The following is a 15,708-nucleotide window of genomic DNA, read 5'->3' on the forward strand; positions in this document are numbered from 1 at the left end:
GAGACGGGAGGTGCGGAGAGCAGCAGCTGCAGCGAGGCAGGCTGTGTCACACCCCACAACTCCGCTGCTCCCCTGATTATTTATTCAACAAACACTTATCTGCACACACATCTGAGGAGACAGGCACTGTGCCACGCGCTGGGGAAGCAGCCAGGAACCCCCCAGACCTGGCGCCTGCCCGCAGGAGCTTAGAGTTGAAGGAGGCAGGCAGAGTGACCAAATAAAGATCAAAGTGCAAAGAGCAGGCAGGTACTGGGGCCCTGAGAGGGGACAGCAAAGCGGTACAACCTCTCCTCAAGGGGCCACTTAGCAATAAGGAAGGAGAGGCAACGAACTTGCCTGTTTCCTCACTTGTATATGGCCTGATTCTCCTGCCCCAGCCATTGCAGAGGTGCTGCAAGGATCGTGTGACAAGAGAGGTTTTATGCTGTAGAGACCTCCTGTTGGATCCCTCCACATCCACACCTGCCCCAATGCAACTCCCCACACAGCCAAACAGCGATCACAGGCCTCCCCAACTGAAAACCCTCCAGTGGTTTCCCACTGGACTTAAACTCCAAACAACAGGGGCCCGTCTGGTAGGCCCTGCCTACCTCTCCAGCCGCATCTCCCTCTTGCCTCTCTGCACTCCAGCCACGCCACACTCATTTTTGGTCTGCATGTGGCTACCTCAGGGCCTTTGCACATGCAGTTCCTGGTTCCTAAAGTGCTCTTTTCCTGATTCCTTCAAATCCTCAGGAATCAGCATCAATGGCACTTCTCAGAGGACACCCCTAGAAACATTTACCTACATAGCATCCCCACCCCACCCTCTCCTCTCCTGTTACCTTGCTTTTCTTTATTTCCAGGCACCCACCCCTCTCTGCAGTTATCTTACTTATTCATTACTTGTTCACTGTCACCCCCACTAGAATGTAAGCCCGTGAGGGCAGGGACCTTTCCCACTTTGTCTGGCTCTGTATTTCTGAGGTGATAACATCGGTGATCTAGCAGGTCCCTTCTGGGTCTGTGTGCCCCTGGCTTCTGTGTGCTTTCACGTCCAAAACTCAGCACCTGCTGGTCTTCCTTGGAAAACTGCCCTCCTGGGACACCCCCCGGCCACTAATCTTTGTCTCAGCATCTCCAACTGAGGGAACCCAAGCCAAAACAACTCCCCCAACTCCCAGTATGTGCCAAGGTGTCTGACACATAGTTGGCACCCAGAAAACACTTGTTGAAGGAATGAATGAATGAATGAACAAATGCGTCCACACGGCCCTCTCAGAGCTTGACTCCCTCTCAATGTACAGCAAGTGCTCTGCATACAGCAGGTATCTCATAAATGCTTGCTGGAGGCCCAGCACCTGAGATCCTTCGTAACAGTCCTCGGCCCCACAGAGAATGCTTGCACATCCATTTCCATTCCCCATTCAAAAGGCTTCTCAGAGATTCACGGAGCAGCCGTCTTCATTGCCACGGGGCTCACAGAAGTTACAGAGGTGACAGCCACTGGAGCGGAGCTGGGATTGGCAGGTAGGTACCTGCCTCCAAAGGCAGAACCCTTTCCATTACATGCGAAGTAAGCGCAAACCTCACGTGGCCTTGGCTTTTATTTTAGGGGTTTACTCTTGCCCACCAGATCCCCGGAGAAGGTCAAGATCCTTTGAAAATCTGAATATTAAGAAAACGTTTCCCCCTCAAAAAAAACGCCCAGACACATGTATAAAATCCAATTTCTTAAGGTTACAGGTTCCTGGAGCCAGTCTGTGACGTCAGGCACCCCCCCCCTAATTTAACGAACACAAAGATGTTCCGCAGCACCTCTTAGACCGCAGGCCTCTGATCAACCTGTGTGCACAGCTCGCCCCCCAGCGGCCGAGCCAGGAATTACCCAGAAGCCCAGCACCGCGACCAGTGGAAGGGAGGGATTTTCCCAGCAGCCCCGGAGACCGGGACTTGATCTTCAAGGCGGGAAAAAGCCGCTCACGGATTTAAACAAGGGATGAACCTTGTGCCAGTGTACATTTCAGAAGGGGCTCGCAGGCCACTGCATGGAGAATGGAGAGCACAGGACACCCGTGGGAGCCGGGGGACCCGTGGGCCAGGCTGGCAGAGGCTCCAGGTGAGAGGCCTCAGTGACATCAAGCAGGACAGCTCCAGAACAGCGGGCTGGAACGCACTGTCCCCAGCCCTGAACCCATCGCGCGGGGCCACCAACTCTTTGGAGGTCCATGCTGACCTTGCAAGGCAGATATTAGATTATTCCCATTTTTTTCAGATGAGTAAGCCACCCTAGGACTTTGTTCACAGTGCAGAGTGTGCACTTGATAAACATTTGTTGCAAGAATGACCCGAGTGAGTGAAGGAACACCAAGGAATATAACCGTCTTAAGCATATTCCAGTTTCCCCGCACAATGGCAGGTACCAGGGGTTACATTACAGGCCCTTGGGGTTTGGGACTACAGCGACTGGAGTTAGCACTGCTAGTATTCTAGAATATTCTAGTATCAACTAGGGCACAGACACAGTGCCCCAGGAATTCTAAGTAGGCTGGGGGGAGCTGAGTGAGCAGACGTGATCAGGAAGGCTTCCTGGAGGAGGGGACATGGCTGGAACTGAGCCTTTGATCATGGGCAGGGCTGAGCAAGACAGAGAAAGGAAAGCTTCCATGCAAGGGTAGCACTTATTCCACAGATAGAGTGGGAGACGGGGGCAGGCACGCTGCGCTAAGGGACAGTGCAGAGTTCCTGAGTAGGGCAGGTCCGGTGGTACCTGCTGAACATCTGTACACTTTACCCATCATGTGTGCATTTATCTCATTGGACACTGGAAAAGTATCTTTTGCCCATTGGACCCATATGTTCAGATACCACTGCTTTTCTTTTAAAAGAAAATTCTTTAAGTAAAAAACGTGAATCAAATTAAAGAAAAATGTTAAGTTAGCAGTCACATAGTAAGTGAGAGGCTGGGGTATTTATAAAGTGAGAACATGGAGAGAAAGTCTCAGCATCACAGATGCTCCTGAGAATTCCTTAGAACGATGTCACACTAAAGCCTGTGCAGTGTCCCTTCGTGTCCATGCAGTCCGTCCTTCCTGCCAGATGGCAGTTTCCTCACTCCACCCCAGAAGAAGTAGTTGGCTGGGTTTGGGGACCAAGGTTGTCCCAAAACACAAATCAATTTAAACCCAGAAAGATGCTCGGAAGCGAGATGTTCACACAGTGAGACACATGGAGGGCACCGTTCACCTCTCCTGTCCCTTGTTCCTTTGGGGCGTGCGCGCACACACATATACATACACACACACACACACACACATACACACACAGAGCAGAATGCTTCGTGGAGATAGTCTTTTTTTCTTTTCTTTTTTATGAGCAAGTAGAGCTGAATGCAAAAGTTAAAAGTGTGTGTGACAAGCTCAGACAGGGGCGTCAGTAATCCTCCTGGTGGTTATCTAACTAAAGCTGGGAACACCGGGCTTAGCCTTCCAAGGGTAACAAACTCAGATGTTTGAAGGAAACCATCTTCTAAGCCTGCACTCCCTGTGAGCCGCTGGGCTGCAGTTCTCTGGGAGAGCAGGCCGGGCTATCCCCTGGCCCCTTCATGAGGCCCCCTACCCACCCCCAAAGCAGACAGGTGCAGCACTCCACTGCCCTTCAGCCCCCACCAGGGGGACACTCCCAAATACTGCTTTTGAGGACTGACCTGAAGATTGGGTAATCCTTTTGCAGCCAAGTCAGTGGTTTCCACTTTGTTGCTTTGTACAAATGTGAAGAAAGGTCAGACAGACTTGTCAGCTGACAGATCAGAAAAAATACTTTTTGATGACAGACGACCATCTGAGTTTTGCCCATTACTCAGGAGGATAAAAATTGAGTGACATGGCTATGAGGAGATTCCTCATACTCCTGGCTACTCATCTATGTCAACAAGGCTGCTCTATCTTACATCCACAAGAATAAGAACGGAATTGATGACAAAATTGGTCTCATTCTGGTAATTAGTGACAGTCATTCATGGATACATGAACTGATTGGGGCCGGAAAGAAAGTCTCATTCATCTCATTATGAGATTCATTTCCATGCCAAAAAACAAACAACCCACAATGAGATAAAACTACTAAAATGACTAAAATTTTTAAAAACTGAAAATACCAAAGAACCGGTGAGTATGTAGAGCAGGTGAAACGATCATACCTTGTCGATGGGAATGCAGAACGGCACAGCAACTGTGAAACTGTCTGGCAGTGCCTGAAAAGGTTCAACACAGACTTACTATATGGCCTAGCAATTCCATTCCTAGCTGTTTCACTTACAGCAAATGAAAATACTCATATGTGTTCACAAAAAAAGTGTACACTAACATTTACAGCAGCTTTGTATTCATATCGCCCCCAACTGGAAGAAACACTTTCATCTTCAACTAGTGAACAGCTAAAAGCCTGTGGTATATGCGTGCAGTGGAATTCTACTCAGCAATAAAAAGAAACAAACTACTGATAGATCCAACAACGTGGATGAATCTTGAGACATGCCAAGTGAAAGAAACCAGTCTCAAAAGGCTACATACTGTATGATTCCATTTCTATGACATTCTGGGAAAGGCAAAACTGTCTGGTTGGCAGAGGATATGCCTTCCTGGAGAGTTTTACTACGAAGGGGAAGCGGAAGGAAATTTGGGGGATGATGACATTGTTATGGATCTTCATTGTGGTGACAGTCACGTGGATCTATACATGTGTTAAAATTCCTAAGCTGTACACACATCAAGTCTACAATGTAAATTTAAATATATAAATACATCTTAAAAGGAGATGCACTGCAATCAAGTTTGACTTCTTTTTTTGATATATACCAAAACGTGAAACATATTTTTTTTGGTCAATTGTGTACCTATAGTTGAATGGCAATCCTGACCCTGACCCTGACTCTGACCCTGACCCCCACCCCGACCCCCACACCCCCAACCCGGGGGAAAATAATCTTTATGGTCACGAGAAAAAATGTAAATGTCCATTTCAACTTACACAGACATTTATGTCGCTGAGAAATACAACGGAAGGATTACGTTGAAGGTATACATTATATAACATTTAGCTAAAATTATAGGGGGAAGAAGGAAACATGCTCAGAGTGGGGGGGGCTAAAACTTCCGACTACAAGAGCTGTTTCGTGTATTTTCTTTAAATGGCGGCGAGTATCCCGGCACCATCATATTGAGATCTCATTAGGCCCATTTAAAAGAGTAATGAAGTGGTTTCATTTTAAAACATCAAGGACAATACGCGGGAAGTAGTATCCTTTGCAACTATTTAAATTTACGATAAACACGTTTCCACCCGTTTCAGACAGGGAGCGTCAGGAGGGCGTGCTGAGCACAAAGGTGGAGGGACCAGCGGATGAGAAGGTGGGCAGCTGTGACCCCAACTCCACAGACGCCGGTGCCACCGCCCCGAGGGCCCACCCTGACACAGGAAGGCAAGTCTTCCTGCCCCAAGTCTTTTGTTGTCGCCACAGCGCCTCTTACGTCATCACGGGGCCTCTGGCGTCATCACAGGCCTCCGAAAGTAATCACGGCACCGCCAGCACCGCCACAGCGGTGGCATCACCACGGCGCCGAACTCATCACGGCGCCGCCTGCATCACGATGGGGCGGCTGACGTCATCACGGCGCCGTCCAGAGAGTCACAGCTGGCGGCGTTTAAGTCGGCACAGCGACCTCACGTCACCACGGCGACGCCTACGTCATCACGGCACCTCTGCATGATCGTGGTGCCTCTAGCGTCATCACAACGCCTTCTAAAGTTGTCACAGACCCTCCAACGTCACCGCGGCGCCTGTTATCACGGACCTCCAGCTTCATGCCCCTCCCGTCACCATGACGACGCCTACGTCATCACTGAGCCTCTGAATGGAAATGTCTCGTCGTTCTGCGCCTCCTGACAACCCGATTCAAAGCGCTGGCCTTGCTCCCGGCGAGGAGCGCGCAGCATCTTGCATTAAATCCCAGGCGACTGCACCGGGCAGATTAAGCACAGGCGCCTTAAACCAGCTGAAGTGTCCCGGGTGTCCAGGAGGTGGGAGCCCCCACCCCGCCCCAGCCCACGTCTGGCCCAGGGCAGGGCTGCACAGCGACTTCCGCAGGCCCCTTCCTCCATTAAAAATACTTGAAATTACGTTTTACAATAACATTGGTATAGATGACTATGTTAAGTTTTAGCACATTTTTTTCTACCTAATAGTTTGGTTTTCTTCTTCTGATTTTAAAAGAAATGAAAACACTGTGTGGGCCCCTGAAAGTATTGTGGGGCTAGGCTCTGTGCCTGCTTGACCTGTGACTAAGTGACCCTCGCTGGCTTCTGGGATGGAAATCCATCTGTTGGTCACCAGTTGGGCGCCCATCCCAACCCCCAACAGCTCTGCAAGGAGGCGGAGGGCAGCTGCTGCAGGGTCGTTGGGCGGTGTCCAGTGAGGCTGAAGGGCATGCCCAGTGACTGTGCATTTCCACCTGCATATTTACCCTGGAGAAACTCGTCCATCGGTGTTTTGGTCCCTGACACATCCCAACTCTTGGGGCGGTGCGCGGCACATCGTAGGGAAAAAAAGAATGTTGAGTGTGTTTGCAATAGGGAAAAACTGGGAACAACTTAGATTCCATAAAGAGGGACTGTGTGATCAATACCTCAGAAGCTGTGCAACCAATTGCAAAGAATGAGGTGACTCAATATGTGGGAAGTGGGAACAGTGTCCGAGACAGGAACAAATGAATAGTGTCCAACTTGAGTGGGAAAAAAAATCAAGGTGACGTCATAATAAATAAAAATGATGGCAAATTTATATAGCCTCTACTATGTGCCAGCCATATGCTAAGCATTTCATGGATTAAGTCACTGGATCTTCATTATACCACTCTAAGAGGTAGGTACTATTCTGTCCATTTTAAAGGCGGAGAAACTGAGGCACAGAGCAGTCAAGTGACTTGCCTAAAACCACAAAACTAGTAAGGGCAGAGCTTAGATTCAAACCCAGGCCATCTGACTCCAATCCTCTTTTTATTTTCTTAAATTATTATTATTAGTTTCAGGTGTACAAAACAATGTAATAGTTGGACATTCCAATCCATTCTTAACCACTCCTCTTTTCTGCCATTTATGTAACAAGAAAAAGCAAAAGCCCAGAACAAGACTCCACAGGTCTTCCAGGCATGTTGCTTTGTATATAAACGCACAGGAAAAAAACTGGCAGGTTCCATGCCAAAGGGGCCAAAGTACTTAACCTTTGGTGGTGTTCAAAATGGCCTTGGATCCCAATCTTTCTAAACAAGATTTGCATTCATGCAATATTTTTATTAAATATTAAATACACACAACATTGAAATTTTAAAAGAGAGGCGAGTCAGCATCCCAGCCCATGAGATGCTCGTGGCAGCTTCCAGAAAGGAGCCATTGACTAAGAGCCCAGAATTTCCCAGGAAGTTGCCCCCCTCACCTCCACCCCCACCCCCGCCAATAAGCAGGCTGTCACAGATGCAAGCGTTCGCTTTTTTTAAAGGTTTATTACTTCAATAGTGAATTATTTTTAAAAGATGATAAAACTCATTTCTCTTCCAGTAGAAAAGAGACAGAGGCTTGCCCTCGAGACCAGAAGCCTCAGGTGGATGAGTCTCCCACCCGATCGGACACCAGGCTTTCGGGGCCCAGGCCTACTCCACCTCTGCCCCAGCACCTAGAAGATGAGGGCCCTTGTTGGGGGGCAGCTCGGGGCAGAGCCTCCTGCCACCCCAGCCAAGGAATGGCTGGCTCAGTATACAGGATGATGTCAGTTGAGCTTGGAGGAAAGGGGCCCTAGACACCCAAATCCAGTGCCTGTGTAGGGTTCAGGGAGATCAAAGTTCTGTGGGGGATGAGGAGACAGAGCAGGTACACGGGCATCTGACCCTCATGCTGGTTTTGGAGGCCTGTGTGAACGGGCTGTGCCCCCAGCCCAGATGGGTACAGAGAGGCCAAAGCTCTGCGTCCAGGCAGGGCACTGAGCCCACAGCAGCCCTGCCCGCCTGGCTCTGGCACAGGAAGTCTGCACTCCCAGGCTGGGTTTCAGGACAGTGGCCGGCTCCTCAGAATAAAAGCTCTGTCCTACTGGGTAAGCCACCAAGCGGAGGCTGCAGTGTTTCAATGATGGACAGGGCAACTGGGAGAAGTAGTCTAACGGCTGAACAGGCTCACCCAAGGGAGGGGACCCAACGCCCACAGCGCCTGTGGGTGACTTGGAGAGAAGGTTCCAGAACAATCCCTATGGATGAGCTTCTCCTGGAGTCCCCTCAGCAGCCGCTCCATCCCTGAGTGTATCTGCACACACCTGTGCACACATGTGCATACATGTGTTGGGGGGGTGTACAGTGTGCAGCCGTGTGTGGGGGGCAACTGGGAGGTTCAGGCTTTGGGACTGGTGGGCTGTCCGCTGAGAGATTCCTGAAGAAGTGGGGTGAAGGGGCTGGGGAGCCGGTCTGGCTGAGCGGCTGGGCTGGGCTGGCTCTTGGTATCTTCCGGACCCTGTGGAGAAAGGGGGAGCTGCATTACCACACCCAGTCACCAAGCCCCACACATACCCCCAGCCCCGCCCTGGTCTCCCCACCCACGTCCTCCAACAGCACAGAAAGCCCCTTCACCTCCCTATCACCAGCACCCGTCTATCAAGCTCAAGATGAGAAAAGCTGGAGTGACCTACAGACTCCTGCACTGCTTTTCCAAAGGATGCCCTCATCTCACCAAACAGTGTCTTGCCCTGCCCTCACCCCATTTTAGAGATGGGGAAACAGGCCCAAAGCGACTTGCCTAACATAGTGAGACAGGCAGAGCAAGGAGTCCAGGGCTTACATGCAATATTGTCCACACAGAAAAACTGGCAACAACTTAAATGCCCACCAATAGAATGCATTTGTAAAATATAGTCACAAGATGATAACCTAGGCAGCTGTCACCGACAATTGAGGAGGGGACAACCAGTTGCAGTGATCCACATACTATATGATACCACTGAGAAAAGGTGAACAGGACAAAATAGTAACCATTAGTGTTGGTAATTAATGTGAAAAATGTTAACAATTAATGCTACTGAGGCTGGGGCAGAGGGAACTCAGATAGTGTAATTTATCTAGTTTTACATTTTAAAAAATTTCTCAACTTAAAAAAAATTTAAAGATAGCAATGATGATAAGAATGTGGGGAACTCTTCGTCCCCTAAGCCCTCTGCCACCTTCCCAGAAGGACAGAGGGTCTTCTTGCTCAGCGGCTGCGGTTGGAAAGCCCCAAATGCTCCTGCCCACTTGTGCCTTGTTCATAAGCACCAACGGCCTGCTTTACCACCTGGTGGGGAAAACCAACCCTCCTCCCCCTCTGGACAGGACGAAGGGGAGAGGGGGTTCCTGGCTCCTCTCCCTCTGGAACAGATCCCAGGCTTGAGTCATATTCAAGCTGCTGCCAAAGGGTGGGGAGCATGTGAGCACCTACACACACCCTTCCCCGGACACACACCACCCCACAGGGGCAGAATGGGACAACCCGGGGTGGCCAGAATCTCAACAAAGTGGGCCCAAAGAGCCACGACCTGAGGAAGCCTCACTCAAAAGTAAAAAGGGGAAACTATTTTCTCAAAGACAACACTTGTTACAAACTCTCAAGGAACCAGAACATGAAGCCGACTCCTCTTCCTCCTGTTCCCTTCTGCTTCTATTTGACTGAGTAATGAGGACTCAGAATGGGAGACAGATTAATGAGAAGGACCAGGACATTTCCGTGAAAGGCTGCCCTGTACAGTTGTCCAGGTTGTTCACTGCACCAGGCCACCTAGCCAAAGGGCCTACAAATGGGTGGTGCACGTTGTTTGCCAAGCCCTCTGCCCTAGAGCTGGCTCTGTCTGCACCAAGGAGCTGTCTTTTTCTTATTCACATAAAAATGCCCTCCTGGGCTGCTGGAGGCCCTATTTCCTGCCTTCTCCCAAGCAAGGCAGTCCCTCAGGCCATCCCCACGTCAAGGTGCAGAGACCCAGGCCAAGACTCAGCACTGGCTAGAGGCTGCCCTGCATGGATTCCAGGTCTCCAGGACCACTGGCTACTTCCCAGGTGCCTGCCCCCAAACCAAAGCCTACAGGACACTACAGGCCTGCATTCCCCAAGAACACGTGACTGGGGGAGGGGTGTCACCTGGGGTGGAGGCTGAGCTGCCTTCCAGCGGGCAGGGCAGTAGAATCTCTTTAAGTCAGAAAATTCCCTAACTTGAAAATTGGATTCTGTTGGCAAAATAAAGAGGAGCCCCCCGTTTTGTTTTATGTTTGGGAGGAGGGTGGCACGACATGCTGGCTGTGCCCAGGGAGGTGCAACCGTGGGGCTCTGGCCTCACACCTACCAGCCCCACCTGTACTAAATCGAATAACCCCTTTCTCTGCGCCTGAGGACTGTACCCCTGCACCCCAAGAATACTTAACAAGTTTCTACACAAGGGGATAGCGGCTGGAAGGTGGCATGGGTGACGGTGGGGCCAAACTGTACCTGACAAAGCATCCCAAAGGAATTCTTGGGAGCGAGGAAGGAAAGGGGGGACACGTCTCCAGCTAGGATGCCCTGCCCCCAAGCCCAGGGACCAAATCCTCAGGAGGTCACCCCCTTAATGCTCATCCCCAAAGTGATGGGGCCCTGCCCTCTTATTCCCAGATCACAGGAGGAGCCTCCCAGAGCCTGGCAGGGGACACAGCTGTCCCTCTCTTCCATCTCCTCATCCTCGAAGGGCTGGCAGCACATACACGCTGGTGGCCACCACTGTGCATTTTCTATTTCATTGCCTCCTCCTGGCAGTCAATCGGAGCAAACTGCAGGCAACCGGCTGGCCCCAAAGAGCAGGGCTGTTGCCTCACTGGGACTCTGCCGCTCAAGCCCCAGTCGGCCCAGCCACAGAAGCTCGGGAGCATGAGCGGCACAGTTTTTAGAAACCAAATAAACAGCTATTCTCAGAGGCTCAAGGGTAGAGCCATTCACCTCTGCCTATCCTCACACTGCAGGACCTGCAGCTCTGCCTGGCACACCCCCCGGCAGGACTCTCCCTCCTGAGATTCGGAACCAGTGGGACAAGGCCCAGGAGGGCTCCCCACACACGCACTACTTTTCTGGCAGGTAGGTTGTCAGAAAACATCAGCGAGTCGTTAAATTTCAGTTTCAGGGAACAGCAAATAGGTTTTCAGTGTAACCATATCCCAAGAACTGCAAGGGACACACTTATGCCAAAAATTATTCACTGTTTACCTAAAATTCAAATTTAACTGGGCATCCTTTTGTTGTTGTTGTTTCTTCATTGTTTTGGGTATTGGATTGTTTTTGCTCAACCCGGCAGCCCTACGCTCAGGCCGGGTCGTGGATATATAGCCAGCCTGCATCCGGCCTCTAACATGACCTTGCAAATAAGATAACCAGCCCACGGAGGAACACTAGTCACCCTGCACTTCCACCAGGCCTGGGATCAAAGACACGGTCATTCACTCGGAATCTAAGAAAGGCAGTTCCTCCAAAAGCAAAATACACAAATACGTATGTTCAGTCTGTAGACACTCCAGGTGAAGTTTAGGCTGAAGAAATGTGTCAGATCCAAAGTGTTTCAAGCCGCCCGAGTTCTACTCACTACGGGAGGGGAGGCAGAGAGGGGAGGCATTACCTGGTACGCACCTACAGTCTTGCTTCTTGCAGAACTGTCCCCTTGGGAGCGGACGCCATCAGGGACTCAGAATAGGCCTGCATGGCCTCCTTATCCTGTGAGCCCTTTTTATTACCACTCCAAAATAAATAGCACTTCTCCTAGAAGACAACCAAGCTCATTTATAGTAGACGTTGCAGCTACACACAAGGTTTCACACAGGTCTTTGATTTTCAAGAAGCCAAGGGGAGGGTGCAGAATTCCAGATTCCAACAACTGTTAACGATTGGAGGGGGCTGAGATTTGGGAAGTAGCGTTGCCCTTCAGCAAAGGCCAGTATCTTCAGGAAACGTGCTTGGTCGGATAGACCAGCCAAGCTGGAAAGGGTTTGTCCACCTGGAAGTTTAGGCTGTGGCTAGGAATCCAGGTGGGGAGATGGGCCGCCGTGTGGACGGGGTGGGTTGGCCAAGAATCAGCGGGTTGAACAGATGGGAATTTAAATCAATCAGAGACAGAGATTTTTATGTTACAAGGATTTTGATTTGTTTCTAAAGAATGACTTGAGAAGAAAATTTTTTCTGAAGAGAAATTAAAATACATTGAGTTTGCCAGCACGCGATCTTTTCGTTTTTTCCAACCAGGACAAACAGATAGAAACGTGTAAAGCCTAACCCCAACTAAGCCAAAAAATATGTAACGGGATAAATTTCAATTATTTGGCCTCCAGTGAAACCTGCAAGGAGGGGGCGTCAACTGCGTCGCCAAGAGAAATGATGGCGTTCTGGTTGGGTTTGGGGGCCGGGCACAGATCTGGGGGCTGAGGCAGGGAAGGGGCCCAAGCTACCATTTCAGTTGGTGTCATCACTCTCCTCCCCGTCCCCCTTCTGATGGACGATTAGGAGAGAGACCGATGGGATAGGAGGAGGAGGCTGCGTGGCCTCCTCTCCTGGTGCAGCCCCTCAACAGCTAGTCCCCTGGGCACCCTGCATGTGACTGTGTGTCCTCACTCGTGGAAAACCGCCCAAGTGGCATCCACAGGCTGGGGACTTTGGCTTCTGGTCCCCTCCGCCCTCCCACCACAATTGAAGTCTAAAAACTGTAGGGAGTTCCCATCTGCTCACTGGAGTGACAGCACTGCTCTGCCTGGCTGTCGCTGGAACAGTGACAGAGGATGGGGCACCCAACAGTCGCATTACACCCAACGTCCGTCAGGGACTCGAACTCCAGATGCAGCGATGGGCGAGAGCTGGCACCCTCACAGCAGCGCAAATCTTTCCCCCACAGGAGGGGGATTTGGAAGGGCCATCAGGACAGGGTCTGAAAGCCCAGGTGAAGAGCCGGGAAGGTTTATTATTCTGCCAGCAAGCAAGCAAGTGTGCAGGCCACCCCGAGAAAGAGAGAGCTGTTTCCAAAGCTAAAGAAAGAAAGGTACTGTGGGTGGCCCAGGGGCAGTGCGGGGGCTGGGCGGCACCTCCACCAAGGCCCAGCCTGTGGCTCCAGGACAAGGTGGGGGCCACCAAGGTGGCTTTCTGGTTTATAGCGCCAAAATGACCTCTCAAGACTCCCTGCCATTGAGCAGTGTCCCTTCCCCACCATGCAGCTGCTCACCCATCGTCACCACTGCCCCTGGAGCCCGAGGTCACAGGCCTTGGCCCTGCACGACCGCAGGAACTGCTTATCTTGCCCAGTGCTATCCAGACCTCATGTCATTGCTCCATCCCCAAAACAGTGCACAGTGCCTTGAAAAAAGGACACTGCTCACCAAAGAGGTGTCATTAATGCCACGAATGAATGAATGAATGAATGAATGAATGAATGAATGACACCAAGTCAAGAAGGGGTATGTGTTGTTGGCCCCTCGTCTTCCTGCCTCTAGAGGGCAGATGCCTCAGAGCCCTCTCCATCTACGCTCCCTTCCTGAAATAACGTGTACCCTCCCTGGTCCCACCACCTTCACTCACCTGGGTCTCCTCACTGGTCCTCCTGCCTCCGCCCCTCCCACCCAAGGCCCGAGTCACTATACAGCAGCTGACGTTGAAAAGCCTCCACTAGCTTCCTGTCACCCCTGGAAGGCAGTTCCAAGCTGCTCGCCCTGTGTTACAGGGCCCAGCGTGACCTGTCCCTGCCCCCTCAGACACCATGTCCCACTCCTACCCCCACCTCACTCGCTTCCAGCCACGCTGGCCCTGCCGGATCTCTTCCAGAATGCCTCCAACATCCCTGCCTCAGGGCCTTTGCACTGGCCATCCCTTCAAGTGGGACACTCTTTCCAAGACTCTGTGCGGAGTGCCTCCTTAGCATTCACAGCTAAGCCTAAATTCTACCTCTAAAGAGAAGCCCTTCCTGACACTCTCTCTATAGTTGTTACCACCCTGGACGCTGTGCTGTCCAGTCCCCATGTATGGCTGTTGAGCCTTTGAAATGGAGCGAGTCCAAATCAAAACCCATTGTATGTGTAAAATACATACTGGATTTCAAAGACTTAACATAAAACCAAATAAAATATTAATGCCTGTTTTTTATATTGATTACATGTTGAAACGGCTGTATTTGGGACATAGTCAAGTTAAATAAAATATGATTAAATTTAATTTTTTGACTTAATGTGGCTATTAAAAAATTTAAATTTAAAACCACACACGGCTCACAGTGCATTTCTATTGGGCAGCACTCCTCTAGCCTGTCATCTTTATCATCAATAAAATTATCTTTTGTTTACTTACTTGGTTTTCATCTGTCTCCCCGACTGGAAAGCCAGCCCCCCACACCCCTCCCACCCCGGGAGCAGGGACTGCATCTGTCTCATTCACTGCTATGTGCCCTGCATGTGACAGAGCCTGGCACCCAGAAGGTGCTGACGTGATGAACAAACCATTCAAGTACCAGGTCTCATAACTCAAACCCCACCAGCAGCCCCTCCAGGGGAGGGTCCCCAGGCCTCCCAGAGCAGGCAGAGAAGTGGTAATGCAGGACGCAGGAGATGCAAGGACCCAGTGACAGCTCCCCGGCTCCAGGCAGAGACCCAGGCTGAGGGCGTCCTCAGGCACGGCAGAAGGGACAGCTAGGAGCGCTTGGCCCCAGCAGGCAAGCAATGGGCCGCTCGGCCCTGGCCATGCTCCGGCCACCACCTACTTGGCTCCGGATTTGGTAGACGACGGGGATGAACAGCAGGACACAGCCCAGTGCAAGGAGGACATACTGGGCGTAGTGCAGCACCCTGGGCAGCAACACCAGCTGGATATAGAACGTGTGAAGGGGCTCCCCCTCCATGGCCCCTCTCTGGGGAGGGAGAACAACAAACAAATGGGCTGGGGCCACACACAGATGTTACCCCACGCCACATCCCTCTTCCCACCCCCTTTCCTCATCTCAAGTCCACTGGCCAAAGCATTGGATGGAGTCTGCAGGAGGCCTCCATTTCTTCCAGGACCACATGTAAGGACACTACATTTCCCAGATTCCCTTGCAGTTGGGCAGGGCCATGTGATCAAATTCTGGCCAATGGGATGTGGGCACAGTGATGTTATGACTTCCACACCTGGCCAGTGAAAACCTTCCACGTGATTCTCTCCATCACTTTTCCCAACCACTGAACGGGGATGAATTCTGAGGGACTCAAGGACGGCAAGACCACAAGCCGACCCCAAATGGCTGGGTGGAGCAGAGCTCCGCCTCCCACCAGCCCACATCAGACTGTGATGTGAGCTTGACATTCGGAGGCTGCCCGTTCTAGCCCTGAGCTCACCCTGACTGAAAACAAGCTAGGGGCCGGCCCGGTGGCTCAGGCGGTTGGAGCTCCGTGCTCCTAACGCCAAAGGCTGCCGGTTCTATTCCCACCTGGGCCAGTGCCAGATGGCTCAGTTGGTTGGAGCGCAGGCTCTCAACCACAAGGTTGCCAGTTCGACTCCTGCAGGGGTGGTGGGCTGCGCCCCCTGCAACTAACAAAGGCAACTGGACCTGGAACTGAGCTGCGCCCTCTACAACTAAGATTGAAAGGACAACAACTTGACTTGGAAAAGTCCTGGAAGTACACACTGTTCCCCAGTAAAG

General features: G+C 51.3%; 1 protein-coding gene across 5 annotated transcripts in view; it reads right to left on the minus strand.

Annotated features, from left to right (window-relative positions):
• Positions 1-7,518: 7,518 nt before the first annotated feature.
• Positions 7,519-15,708, minus strand: part of SCARB1 (scavenger receptor class B member 1) — a 63,234-nt gene continuing 55,044 nt past the window's right edge. Inside the window, exons 11-13 of one of the 5 annotated variants that reach the window (XM_019748754.2) lie at positions 14,791-14,937; positions 11,680-11,819; positions 7,519-8,532 (exon numbers count right to left, since the gene is read on the minus strand). In XM_019748754.2, coding sequence (XP_019604313.2) covers positions 11,691-11,819; positions 14,791-14,937 — 276 coding nt within the window. In that variant the 3' untranslated portion in view covers positions 7,519-8,532; positions 11,680-11,690. The remainder of the gene's footprint in view (positions 8,533-11,679; positions 11,820-14,790; positions 14,938-15,708) is intronic. The other 4 variants (XM_019748753.2, XM_074321687.1, XM_019748756.2 and 1 more) reach the window with 4 other exon arrangements.

Source organism: Rhinolophus sinicus, linkage group LG16, assembly GCF_036562045.2.
Source record: "Rhinolophus sinicus isolate RSC01 linkage group LG16, ASM3656204v1, whole genome shotgun sequence".
Lineage (NCBI taxonomy): Eukaryota > Metazoa > Chordata > Mammalia > Chiroptera > Rhinolophidae > Rhinolophus > Rhinolophus sinicus.